General features: G+C 35.0%; 1 protein-coding gene across 27 annotated transcripts in view; it reads right to left on the bottom strand.

The window, feature by feature from the left end:
• The window catches only part of DST (dystonin), a 608,843-nt gene that overhangs the window by 69,293 nt on the left and 522,503 nt on the right, over window positions 1-17,047 (bottom strand). For all 27 annotated transcript variants that reach the window (XM_072642521.1, XM_072642508.1, XM_072642527.1 and 24 more), the window contains 6 exons: window positions 16,141-16,467; window positions 15,652-15,736; window positions 14,880-15,121; window positions 13,659-13,865; window positions 2,425-2,544; window positions 2,127-2,234 (listed from right to left, as the gene is read on the bottom strand). In XM_072642521.1, coding sequence (XP_072498622.1) covers window positions 2,127-2,234; window positions 2,425-2,544; window positions 13,659-13,865; window positions 14,880-15,121; window positions 15,652-15,736; window positions 16,141-16,467 — 1,089 coding nt within the window. The remainder of the gene's footprint in view (window positions 1-2,126; window positions 2,235-2,424; window positions 2,545-13,658; window positions 13,866-14,879; window positions 15,122-15,651; window positions 15,737-16,140; window positions 16,468-17,047) is intronic.

Below are 17,047 nucleotides of genomic sequence, written 5' to 3' on the forward strand. Positions count from 1 at the left end.
ACATAATGGCATTTAGTAAATATTGATTGAAATGTTTAAAAATTTTGAATTAGGTTGATTGAAAGTCTTCTGCTCATATTTTAAAATATCCTTCACTTATGGCCTAGAAAATGATAATCATATAACACCTGAAGCAACATATACTGTTTCTTGAGAAACGTATAAATCATTTTTAATGGCAAATTCTAAGGGTGAACACTGCTTGGAAAAATTTATTGAAGACATAAAATTCAAGATCAGACATTAGGCTACAGATTTTCCCCCATGAAAACTTTTCTGTGCTACGGGTTAGTCATAAAGTGGACTTCAATTCAAATTCTGATCTATATCTTAGAATATATTAGAAGTAAATAAATGCTAAAAGAAATCCCCCCAAAATCTAGAAAACGGTAATAATGACTTGATGCTACATAAAAGGGAATATCTGCATGGCCAATAGATTCACTCATTCCTATCCTGTCCTAAAGGTTTTTTTTTTTTTAATTTTTCTAAATAGTAATAACAAAACCCCTAAGTTTCTACTTTAAAAAAAAGTCACTAGCTTGAGGGGGTCACATGACTTAAAAAAAAAAAACAAGTTGTGATAATGAAGACAGTGACTGGATTTGTGATTTCATTTATACAGAGAACTCCTCTGATGCCTAAATTCCCTCCACCATTACAAGTCAGCATCTTTTCTGCTGCTTAAAGTCTTAAGAGAATTCCCTTGGGCACTGAGGGATTAAATGATTTGCCTAGGGCCACAAAGCATTTATGTGTCAGAGGGGAGATCTGAACCCAGGTCTTCCATACTTCAAGACTAACCCTTCAAACCATTATGACATACTGACTCTCTCATATGACCACAGAAACAGGTATATGAACAAAACTCATGGTTTGACTGGCACAGGAAACTCCCAGGTGAGGAATTCATTTCTGTCACCTTCTCTACAACTTACAGACTTCGAACAGTTTATATCAGAATTGAAACCTGAACCTGGGCCTTGACAATGGTTTTGAGGTAGATTTCCTATCCATTGTGCAATAGCTTAAATGAGGTCATGATATAAAATACTATTTAAACTTATATGATAAAAATACAAATACCCAAAGTTTTAAACAAATAAAAATAATACCTTTGTAAAGTATTTTTAAATTTCGGAAGTATTTTTTCACACATATATAACTTTGTTGGATCTTTGCTCATCCTATAGGATAGTTAGGACATGTATTATTTTATAAATGAGGAATTTGACCACAGTGACACAATTTGTAAGAGCAGGGTTCGAATACACAGCACTGTTCGTCAAGAGGAAATTACAAAAGATGAACATGCTAAGAGACCTCTCTTGGAAAGATTTTTAAAACAGTCAAAACTGAATCTTTAAAAGAACAAAAGACAGATCTAACAAAAAAAAGGCAGGGTAGGGGGAATCTTTGTTTTGGATAGGAAAGCATAGGATAATACAATAAAAGCCTGCGTATTACTCTAATTGTTATATAAATTCATCAGAGAAAACAAATATAAGAGAAAGTCTCATTTCAGAGATCTGTTAAATTTCAGTATTTTTTGCCAGAAGAACTAACATACTTATTTTTGTCAGACCACCCAGATGTTATCTTATTTTACATGAATGTCAGTTTTAAACACACTTGGAGCCAATTTTGTAATCCTTTTTTTTAAAATAACTTCTCTTTTTTTATTTAAAAAGAGTAGTGACTAAAGGACAAAGGGCTTTCCAAGCATTCAGTTGATTGGGATCATGTAAGTCACAACTGAGCTTCTTAATTATTATTAAAAGAGAAGAGTACAAGTATGTTCCTCCCAAAGCTTTTCCATGTTATTGAAAAAAATAAATTTTTGATAACACTTTTGCTCAAGGTACTCAACTCTCCTGGAAGTATAAAAAACAAGAGGTCACCAGTTAGAAACTCAAGTCTTCAGGTAGGAGCTTTGCCTCCAAAAGAGAGTGCAAAGGTTTAGAACTCTTTTAAAAAATCCTTCTGTCCATGTGCTTGATCCAAAATATGATTTGACATAAAGGAGTTTAGCTACTTTAATGGTGGTGATAGAAAAAGAAATGGATGCTTGAAGGCTTCATATACACTATTAGTCAAGATACAAGCACCATGTTTTAGGAGTTTACCTTGATAGACTGTTTCTCCTCTTCACTGCAACTGCTCATAATTTTATCCCCAGATTTAACAAGCTCATCGATAATATCCTTGTGTCTCAAAATATCCATGGTAAATGCCTAGTATAGAGGGGAAAGGAGGTGAAACGGTTATTAAAAATAATTATTTAAAAAAATATGTCAGGTAAACTAGTGAGAAGCATTGGCCTATCTTGGAAATCAAATTACAGAGCAGTATGTTTTCTAGACTGGAAGAACACTGACCCATAATTAAAATGATAGTGAGAAACACATTTTTTTTTTTGGTTACCTTTTGAACTTGAAGCTGAGCAGAGGTCTGGTCTTGCTCAAGTCTAATATCACCCAGAGACCTAAGTTTCTTTTCAGTTTCTGCAATCCAGGACAATTCAGCATCAGCGGCTTGATCAAACTACATCAGGGAGACACAAATTACTTCAGTAAATTATCACACATCTCCAGAAAAATCACTGTTTATATTTTTAAAGAAATTTTCTTTCTTGTAATTTATGCAGTGAGGCAAAAATCAGACTCAGCGTGGTGAAAGGTTAAATAATGGTTGGTAATTTCTTTAGAGTTGTATCTGCAAAGAGTATTTCTGTCTCCACACCATCTCACGCAATGCCCTCTCCTCTTCCTCATTTACACAAGCAGCATCTGAGTTCAGTCCTTCATTCTCTCTTAACTTAATTATGATAGACTATTTAGTCTCTCTGTCTTAAGTCTCTTCTCTCTGTAATCTGTCCTCCCCAGAGCTGTCAAAGAGATTTTTCTAAAGTGCAAGTCTGAATATAACAACCACCCTATTCAAGAATCTCCAGTGGCTCCCTATTATCTCTAGGGGAAAAAAATGTAAACTCCAGTTTGCCACATAAATTTCTTCACAATGTGGCCCCACCTTACCTTTCTAGCTTCTTATATTCTATTCCCCTCCATGCAGTTTGCGGTTCAGACATTCAGACTGATTTGTTGTTCCTTACCCAACATTCCTGTTTTTATACCTTTGTTCTGGCTCTCTTCCATGCTTGGTTTTTGTTTTGTTTTGTTTGTGGGGGGGTGGGGGGGTTTCTTTGGGTTTGGGCTTTTTGTTTCAAATTCTCCCTCCTCTTCCTCCCACCACTGAGAAGGCTAGAGAAACAAAACCTCCCATTCTTGGAATCCTCATCTCCCTCACCTCTGCCTTTAGGAATCTCTGATTTTCTTTAAAAATTAAATCAAAACTCTCCTCCTGCATGATTTTTTTCTCATCTTTCTCCTCCTTCCTTCAGAAAACACACTCTTGTATCAACTTTATAAGTTTCTAAAGTTATCTACACGTTTTGTATTTGCCTATAACTGTACGTTTGTTTCCCTAATTAGAACATAAGCTCCTCAAAGACAAATGTTGCAATGCTTTTATCATTTTGTTCCCAAGTGCCTAGAACAGTACCTCATAGCCCACTAATAGGCTCCTAAAAGACTTGAGTGATTAAAGTATGTTTTTCTTTACAAGTTTGGTTAAAATCTAAACGACTTAAAAGTAGGCACATTTTTCAATACAACATCCCAAGGCTGAAGTACACTATTTCCCTGCGGACATATATTTGTGTGGTTTTAGGGTTATCCCTCCCTTTTTAATTTGCTTTCAAAGTATTTTTTCATTCAGTGAATCCTATTTTCACATCAATTTTTATTATAAATTTAAAGATACATTCCACTGAAAGGAAATAGTATATGGTACTACAATGCAACAAGCATTTTAAATAGCATTTAAGAGAAGCAATAACTTTCTAATAATACTTCATTATGCTTATAAATATTACTAACAACATAATTTTAATGTGCTCAAAGTAACTAAATAACAATTTTAGAAGTGGAAAATATAATATGGTATTCAAAATTGGCAACATGATTATCTGCCATATATATAATATACGTATTTCTCTCAACAGTTCCTGTAGTTTTGGTAGGTTCTTTTTAATTAACTTCAAGTCATTTTAACACTTAAAACTTTTTAACAGAAGAATTTTTGTTTTCTGAATTGTTTTCACAAAACCTTAAACCTACTGTTCCTTTAGATTTGTTCACCTTATGACTGCGAAGTTTACATTTCACTTGTTTGGTTATCAATGATTCAGATAAAGACAGAAGGATATATATCAACTATATTGATAGCTCAAAGTTGAGAAAGACAGGAAATAGAGTTGACAGATTCTGTTTTTAGAACTCTTGCTAATTTTTCACAATGAATCATAACCAAGTTGACATCTAATTATTTTAGTACTTTCACGTTAAGAATTAGTGGTTTCATTCATGTGGGCATTTCCTCTACCAACAAAAATCACTAACGCTCTCTAGACCACCTTCACGAACCAAAAATTAATCATCAGACTACAAACCTTTTGGCAATGATTCTGAATTTGGGGACCACAGAACTCCACTAGTCCAATTCCGAACTAAAGAATTACTCCCCTCCACAACATCATCAGCAAATGGTTATTATTAATCTTGCCTGAACAGCACCAGGGATTCTGGATTTAGGGAGACTAATTCTCAGAGAAACAACAAAGAGTGTCCCATGAAACACGTAAATGAGAAATAGCAGGATCTACTAGAGGTTGTAACTTCACTTTTTTGTTTTGTTGTTGTAGTTAGTTGTTCACTCTTTTTTCAGTTACATCTGAGTCTTTGTGACCCCACTTGGGGTTTTCATGGCAAAGATACTGGAGGGATTTGCTAACTCATTTTACAGATAAGGAAACTGAAGCAAATGGGATTAAGTGACTTGCCCAGGGTCACACAGCTAGTAAGTGTCTGAACAGGCACAAAATCCAATGTCACCTCTGCAGTACCATGCAGCACTGTACTGAGCCTTTGGTGGAAAAGGCTGAAATTTAACAAGTGCAACTATAAACTCATATTTAAGCTCAAAAATCAAATACACAAGTGTAAGATAGGGAAGAACTGTCTTGACAACATACCACAAGACAAGACCTAGGGGAAACTATGTTGACCACCAATTCACTATAAACTCAAAAGGTGACATGGTAGCGAAAAACATCATCTTATTGTTAACAGAAATCTGTTGCCCACAAATACACTTCCCATTCTATTATTCACTGTACTGATTAGATTACATATGGAATATTATGTCTGGTTATGAGAAACACACTTTAGGAGGATCATTGGTAAATCAGTGGTTCAAAGGAAGGTCACTTGGATAGGAAGGGGTGGGGAAGGGTTTAGAAACCATGTTACATGACGAGCAGTTGTAAATATATGAATATATCTTGGCAAACAGAACATTTGAAAGAATATGAAAAGTATCTTCAAATACCTAGAGGGCTGTAATGTAGAAGCTCATGAAGGTTAACACGAAGATAAATTCCATGCTGCCCAAAGGGCTAAAAATGAACAAATGAATGTACTTACAGGAGCTAAATTTCAGCTATTAGAAGACAACTGTCTAACAGAGCAGTTCAAAAAGAGATTTGGTTGTCTTACAGAGCCTTGAATTTCCTATAGAGGGAAGTGTTCAAATGGAAGCTTAATAAATTTATATGCCCCATACATAACATGTTGTGATCTGGAAAATATCTGTAGGTAATATTACCTGAAGTCATAAGATTTGATTCTATTTTCAATGAAAGTACTTTTAAAAATAACATTTATTTTAATATTTGCTTTAATATATATATTGTTCCTATTTGGGGTTTATTCATGTTTACACTTATGCTTGCCTCTATTTCTCCATACTATGTGCTATACAGTAATAAGAAAGCTGGTCTGCTGCCTTAACTTCCCCCAAAAACCTAATGATCTGCATGGAATAACTATTCAATAAATGTAGGAATAGAATGAGTCAGTAACAACCATTAGGAATGACTGGAAACAATTTAGACTCTGGAACGGATCACAGACACTCATTGGAAACATCCCAATTTAAGATGACTCACAAATTATTCTGATATTAATAGCTTTGAATGAAATTGCTTATTTGCTGCCCCTATACAAAGTAAGAGATGTTTTTAATAAGCAACTAAATACAGACAGGGTGGTGTCATAGAGAGAATATATGCTTAGGAGAACGTAAGTCTGAATCTGGGCTCTTCTGTTTTCTCCTTGAATGACACTGAACAAGTCACTTCCAGAAATCTATAAGATGAAAAGGTTGAACTAGATGATTTCTAAGGTCACTTTCCAATTCCAAAAGTATTATCCATTTATTAAGTGATTACTATTACAGTATAATGTGATGCCTACAAGCAGGAGATAAAAAGTTTGACCCATGGCAACAGCAACACAAACTTGCAGTGGATTACATTTTCTTTAGGGCAAAGTATAAAAAGAAATGGTTTTACATTTATTTTCCCAGGTAATTCCACAATGCATTTCTACCTAATTCCCTTCCATGTAAAATCTCAACTACATTATTTCTTTCTGAAGAAATCAAAAGAAAGCTTATCTAAGTCTTTTATTATTGCTCAATGATTTTTAGTATTATTGTACCTTGGAGCCTATTTAACATTGTTTCAGATTCACTCACCATCCTCACTGTTCTACTCTGTGCACACTCTAGCTTCTCAACCCTTTGATGGATATGTGATCTCCATATTATGATCCCCACTGTGTAACTCACCCATGACTTTTCTTCTGTGATATTGCATATGTCCTGCTATAAACTTTCCACAGGGTATCTACTCAATATTCTAAGGGCCTAGATCTCTTGGAAAGTCTTAATGGGTATCCCTCACTGTCACTACATGATCAATCTACCTCTGTTTCTTGTCATACTTCTCCTTGATACCACTTCTATTAAGCCATCCTTCAAAGGCAACAGAGTATGTTGAACATACTCATAATCTTGTATTCTCTATATCTAAACCCCCCTTGAAGGCATTTAGCACTGAGAAACTTCACAGATTTTATGTTATACTTTGACAGGTACTTTGACCCAGAGTGACCACAATGCCACAAGAAGGCAGCTAAGATTTTATAGGATTCAGTTTGTTAAGGTCCTTCCTAAAACATGCTACCCCGAATTGGATGTAACATTCATCCAGGTCTCCTCTCCCTCCCTGTGATGCTTGATCTTATCAGGACTACCAGCCACTCTTATAAGATCCTCCCTGAACTTGATCTACATTCCAGGCTGACTATCAAGACCATACCTGGGGCTTCCAGATTACTTGGCAACACCTGGATTCTTCCCTCAGGGTTTTTCTGTAATTAAGTTCCATCTCGCCTCCATGAGGGGGCTCAGATTCAATCCAGCTCAGACTCTGTCCAGCTGAGATTCTATCTGGCCCACTTGTCAATACAAGCATTACAAATGTTTAGGCTCCTTAAGAGTCAACCAGTATGGCAAATCTTTAATAAACTTTGTTTTTCTTTGGCTTTAAGAAGGCTTGTGTTGAATTCATTCGAGCAGGACCTGGTGTGTCAGTATTTTGGGGTCCCCAGCACCCCAAACCTCAACAGCAGATTACAGTGGGACTATCATATCACTTAGTTTACTACTACAGTTCTATTAACACTGCCTGAGATCACATTAGCCTTTTAAGTCATCACATCAATATTTTTTATTCATAGACTTTTCAAGTTCATTAAGCCTTTACAAGTTTTTAAACTTTTTTTAGTCTGGCTCCATCTTTTCCAATTGTTCAAATTATTTAACTAAGTAGATGAAAATAAACATTGAAAATGAAAATAATTTCATCTCATCATCTGAAGTGATACCATGGAATATTATTCTAATGACAATTTTATAGTTCATTTCTTCTTTTTGTATTCATTTATTCTTTTGTAAAATAAATAAATAAAACCTACTTTGTTCCTAATGGGCTGTAATAACTAACCTTAGACCTGTGTAAGTAGTTAACTAAAAATATCTGAAAGTGTTATAGTGAAATATCTATAGTTGATGTAGCTAAATACTTATGGTTGATTAGTAAAATATTGCAGTACCTAAATGTTAATTTCTCACACAAAGCTGTTTTGTGCTCCGAGTTCAGAATTTCAGAGGCAGTATAAGGTAAAATATATTTAAAGGTAACTAAGAATTCAAAATAGGAAAGAAAAGAAAAATAGCATGTTTCTTTAATTATTCAGAACATATTCAAAGACTCTCAATAATACTAAAGTGTTAAATCACTTCATTGGCGATTTTGTTAATCACTTTAACATCTGTCCCCAAAATAGTTTCTTTAAACAAACAAATTCGTAGAGAACTATAGATCCATCAATCTTCAAATGTTTATAGGTACGTTTATGTCAGGACAGGACATCCTTTTAATTCCCTTTTCCTTTAGACATAGTTGCTATTTCTTTATTTTCATTAGAATTTCCTTCCTCTTTGTTTCTTGTTGACATTATAATCCCACTTTCTTCCACTGACCTTTCTGGATCAAAGTAAATCTCTTTCCTTGAATGCCTTGAAGTTTTCACTCTATTCCCTTCAGAGCTATATCAAGCCAAACTCTTTTCATAAAATCACAAATAATTGCGAAGTGGAAGGGAACTAGGTGAAGAAACTACGACTCTGGGAAGGAAAGAGATTTGCCCAGTGTCACCCTGGTAAAATGAGGAAAAGCTGAGAAATGAACCCAAATCCCTCAGACTCCAGTCCTCTCTGCAGTTTATCTCACTGGCTTTTAATTCAAATTTGATTCCCAGAGATATAATACACTGCTTATTTGCCATTTGTTAAAATTCATTTACTTTGAGGACAATATTCAGTTACTTTGAAGATGTGTAAATAATCTAAGTCAGGGGTGGGAAACCTGAGACCTCAAGGCTACATATGGCCTTCTAGGTCCTTGGGTGAGGCCTTTTGACAAATCCTTTTATTGAGGGGATTTGTTCTGTGAAGTTTGGATTCACCCCTGATCTAGTCATCTGATCACAGAAGAATGTATCCAAGAGGTCTGAAGCCTATGTGGCATATACATACCATTTAACAATGACAATGACATATTTATAAGAAGGCTTCAGGTAATAAACCAGCATCTTAAAAGAACTGTACTTTACCAACTGGGCTCTTTTTTTGTTGAACCTTCAAGGAAAAATGACTCCCCTCTATTCCACACAGCCTATTTGGCTAAAATTTGAAATGAAAGAAACCGGAAAACAAAGAGTGCCTGGTTTTGTTTAGGTTTTGAATACAATATTGTTTACATTTCCTACCTCAGATAATGGCACCTGCCCTGAGGGGATGGGAAGAAACAGCCATCTCTAGAAAGCTCTCCACCATTATTTACATCATTTTTGCCCTCATTCTGGTAATACTTACCTTAGAAATAGTTTCAGAATAGGAACTTTTATTAATCTGCTGAATGAGATTTTTTAGCTAGATTAGTTATATCATGAACATAGTCCTATCATGCAATCCTTGTTCTCCTTCCAGTAACTTATGCTTTTTAAGCCTCAAAAAATTTCCACAGCATGATTTTCTACTGACAGAGAGGGTTGAGGCTGATAAGGAGTCAAGAAGTCTTTTTAAAAGTATAATAGACTATACTCTACGTACAAGTTTGGTTCCATTATTCACACAAAAGCATCTGTCTTGTCTGACATATATGGTCTTCCACAAATCCAATGCTAGTGTGTCCATCCTATAAGTATCAGTTCCATTCTGACGCTATTTAAAACGTTATCAAATCTTGTTCTCTACTGTCCACCACCCTAAACCTTCAGACCCTTGAAAAAGAAATAATTAATAAGTTCTCTTCCTCAGTATTTTACATCTTGAATAAACAAATCACTTAGTTTAGCCTCCTCTAATGGTATTTATGTTCAAAGTTGCATGGTTAGTCCAAAGTAACACAACTTCACAACTTTAAAATACAAATATTTAGAAGCTTTCTTTTCAAAAACTATATCAATATCCTGGAATTTACAATCCGAGAATAATTTTTGACAGAACCTATAATAAACAAGAAAAAGATGCATCATTTGTTTAAGTTTTCTAACACTTTAATACAAAACCTATGTTTTGTCTGTCTCAGTATTCCCTCTGCCAATGCAAATAGTAACCATTTTTAGTCAACAATCTTCAAGGGTGGATATGGCCCAAAATTTCATCATTTTGTGTATCAAGTTGTAGCAAACCTGATTAAGTGTCTCAGATTTTGCTAGACTGGTCTTCAGACAAATGAAAAGCAACTGTTCATTAGGCCCACAGACATTCAAAAACTTTTCAATCTAGTAAGACTTTCCAGAGCTTGTTCTCTGCAGGCAGAGGCTTTGAGAACTCAGGTTGTATTCCAATGATATATTAAGTTGGAATTTAGACCTAATTCGACAAATATGGGCAAAGTTTTAAGAACCAAGAAATTAGAAGTTTCATTAAATGGTACTTTTTTACTTCACAATTTAATCTCCAAAACCTAACATATTTGAGAGTAGGATTTCTTTTTTACAAACATAATTTAAGCTCCACATATTTCTTTTTGCTTTCTAAGTTGAAGAATATCTTGGTTTTTTATCGATCTATGAGAATGTAGGCAACATGTTACAGCTGAAAGCACTTGACTTTGACTCAAAGGACCTGCCTGGGTTTGAATCCACTACACAATGTTACAGTATCTAATTCTGATTCAGTTATTTTTCCTCTCTGGTCATCCAATTCCCATACCAAATTAGAAGGTGACTATCTCTTAAGACCCCAGCCAGCTCAAAATTCTATGGTTCTGATGTAAAAAAATATTAATACATTCAACTAGGGCATAACTTGAAAGGAATGACTATAGCTCTGGCAAAATTTAGAAAATACTGACAGTATTATACTTCCTTCATCGTATCATGTCAATTGATACAGCAATTATTTTTATCTATAAGGGAAAGAAAAAATACGATGAAATTTTTTATTTCAAAGTAAAATTATATTATCTTGTATTAATTAGTATGCCTGACTCTTTCACTATCAAGCCTTTTGAGGTAATTCACTAGGAGGTCTTCCTTATTCCTTCCTACTCCTGCCACATTATTCATACATTTCTGCCCATCTCAGATGAAGAGACAACCATTCTACATGTACTTTTGATCCCATCCCCTCCCATCTTCTCTAGCAGATTGCTACCCCTTATTATCCCAAGTCTACTTCTAATGTCTGATCTCTCTCTCAAGTCTCACCTACCTACACACACACACACACAGAATCATTAATAGCTTTGTCCTCCCTCTCTCCTCCCTCTTGTGGCTAAACTGCTTGATAAAGAAAGCTACATCAGTGCCACCACATTATTCCTTTTCACTGTCTTCTAAACACTCTGCAATCTGACTTCAAACTTTGTCATCCAGATGAAACTGCTCACTCCAATTTGACCAAAGAACTCTTTGTCACATCAAGGAGGTTTTTCTCAACTCTTGTCCTTCTCAACCTCTTTGCGGCATTTTACACCCTCCCCTCTCTTTTTATTCTATATTTTGGAAACTGCAAGGATACAGCAAGGGCACAGACAAAATTGCTAAGGGCTAGAAAATTTCCAAAGGGAAGAAGGATGGTAATGTAGCTATAAAGTTGGGAAAGCACTTCTTATATGGTAGAGAATGCATTCATACCATTCACCGCTTGTATAAAATGTACAACTCGATCAAGATCTGAATTCAAATCCAGACTCAGAAACCAACTCCTGGGCACCGTTTACCTCAGCTTCCTCAACACCTATCCCGAACCACAGAAGGGCTATTGTGAGGATCAAGTAAGATAATATTTATAAAGCCCTCAGCACAGTACCTGGCACAGCACAGGCACTATATATATATACATACATACATATATAAGCATATGTATGCAAGCATATACATATGCTTATTCCTTAACTACTCAGTCAATTTCAAATTAAATGTCAATGAATGGGATTTCAAATAATCATATCACAGCCAATATGCTATCAATTCTATATAAAGATAAGACTCAACCATGGGTAGGATACATTTTCAGTTATTTTCTTTTCAGGAGTTTAATGGATTTTTACCAAACCACTCATACTCTCTTTACATGAGAATTACTGGTAAAAATGTCTTCTTTAAGGGTTTCATTAAGGGTTTAAGAATGTACTGTATAACTTTGATCATGGATTAAGCAAAATCCAAAGCTAATGGACCAAAGCTATTTTAAACCCACTTAGCCTTGCCCTCATTGACTTGAGCTAATCACTCTAGCCTGTTGTGCAGGAAAACATCTGTTCCTTAAAGTGAATGATACCTGTATTGCTTTTTATGGAGGTTTTTCCACTTCCAACTCTGCAGAAGAACCTCAGTTTAGTCATTTGTAAAATGAGAGGATTATCCCCTACATGGCCTCTAAAGTCTTTTCAAGATCTAGAACTAATCAGTTTTTTAACATACAAAACATAGATATTTCATATTTTTCAAAAACTGAATGAACCTCACAAATAAACAAACTTAATTATCCACAATAATCAGGCATACATAATGAAAATGCTCAGAGTATTCAAAGACAATAATATAAATTCCTCATATACGAATGGTGTCATAAATATTCTTCACAAAAATTTTTGTTCAATAGTGCCTTTCTCTGTCAGCATATTCATGTGCTTATGACCATAAGTACATTAACATTAAAATAAGATTTGACTCATCCTATTGAGAACTCTCAGCCAATTGTAGAAAATAAGTTCTATTTCTACAGAATTTATTCAGATTTTCCTTTTTCCCATTTGGCCAGCTCAGCTAAGATATGATTCTGGTGGTTTTGAAAGGAAGTGCCCAGCAAATAAAATCTAGAAATGTTAGCAAAGGCTTAGTTGTACACTTTCTGAAAGCTCTCTTCTCTTAAGCACACTGAAATATCATTCTAGTTCTCACACAGAATATTTGTAAGTCTGAGAACATAATGTAAATATTCACACAGAATTCAATAAAAGTTCATCAAAACATTTAAAAATTGCTTATCTTTCTAGGGTCCTGCTCACTGCCTATAATTCTCACAGGGCTATTACCTGAGAGCATGTGAGGACTGTGAAATGCTCATAGATTATCTCTCTAGGTGTCCTAAATAATAATTTTCCAGACAAATCAGAAATGATTATAAATTTCTACCTGTTCTCCTATCCCCCACACCCCTATCCCTGGCAAAAGACCACATCAATGCATCAATTTTTATCTTGTTTAGGAACTTCTTTGCAAATTCTGCATGTAAATGAAAGGCTAAATCATATATACTAATTCAAAATAAGTTTTCTCCAATAGAAATTACATTTGAGAATGAAAACACATAAAGTTAACAGGACATAAAGACAAACAGTATGGGATTTGAAACGCTGGGTTGATCTTTCCAGTTTCTGTGTCAGAAAGGATAAATCGCTCAACAATGAGACAGATGGCTGCAACAATGCACAGATTAGCTTTGTTATAGCATTCTGATGTCTGAGTAGCTAAGTCAAATTCTTTTCAAATCCACTCTTCTTTTGCTATTGAAGCATAGCAAATGAATGGAAATATTATTAACCGAAACCTTTGTTCAACTAGAAGCTCCAGGGGACATTTGGTTAATTGCTGAAAGAACATTTTTTTTACAGATACCTGCTGGGATCTCAATATGGCTGCATCGATCTCATCCACTTTCTGAGCTAAGGTGTCCATTACTAATCTGTAGCGCTCATTGTCCTCCGTCACCATCTTGTCCAGTCCTTCTCTTGCTCTCCATGGTACCAGTTCCAACAGGGCACTGCTGACTTCATTAAGGGCATCTACTAAGTCTTTGTTGCTCTTGGCTTCTTTTTTCAATTCCTGGAAAGGGAATTTAAGCTAAATATACAAATATTTGGCGTACATTAACACAGCTTCCACAGGTTTCCATTTTATTCTATGAGGCTGAAGAATTTTGTAGGCCACCTATTTGCTACGTTGGTCCCACTTCAGGAACATAAGTTTTTGTTACTGAACGCTGTGAGACAGAAAATCAGATTTCTTAAGAGGAGTTTCTATTGAGTGGTATTTAAATGCATTCCCTCAGTCAGTATAGCATCCCTTAATTCTTCAAAACTGAATAAAAATTCCAAGGTGTCAGTATTTAATTTAGGAACTCAAAAGAAGTAAACTAACATATTCTTGATATGCTGGAAGTCTATTTCTCCATCAGTTGATCACTGACAAATTAAGAAAAAAAACTAGTGCTCAAATAAAGTAACCCTCTGAGATGACCAGTATTCATCCAATAATTCAATCATCCAAATAAAATCAGGTTCCTGGGCAAAGTAATGTGCTATGCCTCCTTTCTATCTACATGATACCCTACTTCAGGAGTGGAAAAAAAATTGTAGCCTGCATCTTTGACAAGAAATCTGTTTGGTCTAACAGAAGTCTATTTCTTTTGGGGATATCCTTCAGGATCGCAAAAGACATTTTTATTAGCCTCAGATTAATAGTGTTTTCTTAAATACTGGGCATTTCCATAAAAGGAAATGTCTATCTTTACTGAAATCCCACAGAACAAACTGGTAACCATTTTGAAGTCTATCAGCGTGAAGCATCTTACTGGATAGGAATAATATGCAAGCCTCCTTCTCTTGTACTATATTGCTAAAAATCATCCCCAAACTTTTAAGTGTACCACATGACTCTAAAAAGAACTATCCCAATTCTAGGCCTCTGAATGTTTAGACAGTTGGTCTCCTGCCAATTTGTGCATTTTTCTTGCCAGGAGACATATCTTTAACTAAGCTAGATAACTATTATTATTTCATTACAAAGCAAATATGTAAAAGATAACAAACAGAAAAAATATATATGAATTAAACATACTTTTTGTCTTTCTTGTGCTTGGCTTAATGCTTCTCCCTTCAGGTCCTGAGTTTCATATGAAAGTAATTCCAATTCTACTTTTTCAAGCCATGTACAAAGCTCTTCATGGGTGGACTGTAGCTTTCCTGAAAGCTGCAGGGCCTGCTCCAGAGTCTTAGATACATCAGAACTCAATTTAGTTATGTCTTTGTACCTTGCTTTAATGCCTTCTAATTTATCTTGAATTACCAAGACTTCATCACCTAAAAAATTCAAAGGTATATTATTTCTTGTGAAATAAAGTGAAAAGAAAAAGGTTCTTCTAAGATATTCTGGTATTGATAGAAGTACTGGGAAGTTTTTTTTCTTTCTTCTGAAGATTTAAATGAACTTGAACCAAAGATAATTAAACTCGTAAAGTGCAATATTTTCTTAGAGTCTGAATGGCTAATTAAAAACTCAAATGCCAAACCAGTTAATAAGTGATAGGTAGAATAAATTATTTGAACCAGAAAGAGCCTTAGTGTCAAGGCTAGAATAACCAGTCAATAGTTCTAACAGAAGTTTACATTTCATTTTAATACTATCAACTCACTGAGCTACAGCTGAGTAATTTTCTTTAGAGGGTTCAGCTCTTCGTCAATAAAAACATTATTCTAACTTTTATCAATCAAATGACTTCACCATAATATTTGTATTACATCTGTATCACAATTAAATTTTTTTCTCAGTCCTTTACTGACTCCTGCAAAAAATGGTAGCTGCATTTTTGTTGCTTCTTTAACGTTCTCACCTGTTGCTTGTTTCAGAAGCTCTAAACCATTCTGCAATGCCTGATCAACATTTTGTTTCCTGAGTAGGATGTCCTCTTGTAAAGCCTAAAAACAGGTAAGCAGCATTTTAATTTGAGCAAAAATTTAAATCCAAAGTCAATTTTGGTTTCTCTCAGAGAACTAGAACAATAACTCACACATTTAAAAAGTACAGACCATGACAGTGGCCTATTTTTTCCTTCTTTCATGACCACCTTTCACTGCTATGGTTTAATCCACCATGAGCAGAACTCTACCCATAATTTGTTACATTCCCTTTATTCACAGGAGTGACTAATAACCACATCCACTGTGTGTACAAACTTTGTACATATATGTATGTATACACATTTATGCACATGTAAATATGTTCAGAAGAATCAGAAAGAAATACAAAATAAAGTAACAACAGAAATAATAGAGAGGAAATTAAATGAATTTAAAAAGAAACAAAAAAGGAACCAAAATACCCGAAGTTCAGATTGTTGCTTTGATAGCCCATCAGTGCTGTAATCTTGGACTGACAATTTGCTGAGTTTGTCATGAACTTCATTCAGCCAGGTTATCAATTCCACTTCATCTTCGCCAAAAATCTGAGCATTACAAAAGGCCTGCTGGAGTAGTTCAGACCTGCTGTGACTTTTTCCTTGAATCTCAATGTACCAAACTTGAAAGGAGTCTAGTTTTTCCTGCAACATATCTTTATCCTCCCTGGAGCTCAAAATCTTTAAAGACTGGCCAATGCTAAGAGCCTGATGTAAAGTTTTATTGTGATTGATGATGTCATCTTCTAAGGCCTAAGTGAAGTTTAAAAAAAGAAAAGAAAAGAAAATGGAGATAACCAAAAATATGGACAAATAAAAATGAAAACAGAAATATAACCAAATAATAAAATGTTAAAGGAAATTTAACTTCTGCATAAAACACAACAAAATTCAACAAATATTTATTATCTACACCTCTGTGAGGGACCTAATTCCTCTCCATACTCTGCCTATAAGTATACAGATCTCACCACCATTCCTCAAACTGCCTTCTCCACCTGGAAGTTCCCTCCAGGTCTGATGACTCCTTCTCTCATTGAGGAGTTTCTCACAGAAAATGTCATTTTGAGGACAAACCTGGGCTATCTTTTATTTTCTCCTAGCTCTGCTTCTCACCCTCCAGACTTCACCACTCTTTCGACCATGCAGGTACCTTCTACCACACTCTGCTTTTTAGCCACCCTTTATTTGTCTTCCTACATTTGAATGGAAGCTCTTTAGGGCAGGGATGCCTTCTTTTTGTTTGTATTTATGTTACATTGGGTTGTGTTCATCCTTTGTTGTGGAAGAAGACCATGCCATCAGAGAAATGATGACATGACTTGCACTTGAC

This window comes from Notamacropus eugenii, chromosome 2, assembly GCF_028372415.1.
Source record: "Notamacropus eugenii isolate mMacEug1 chromosome 2, mMacEug1.pri_v2, whole genome shotgun sequence".
In the NCBI taxonomy this organism is placed as follows: Eukaryota; Metazoa; Chordata; class Mammalia; order Diprotodontia; family Macropodidae; genus Notamacropus; species Notamacropus eugenii.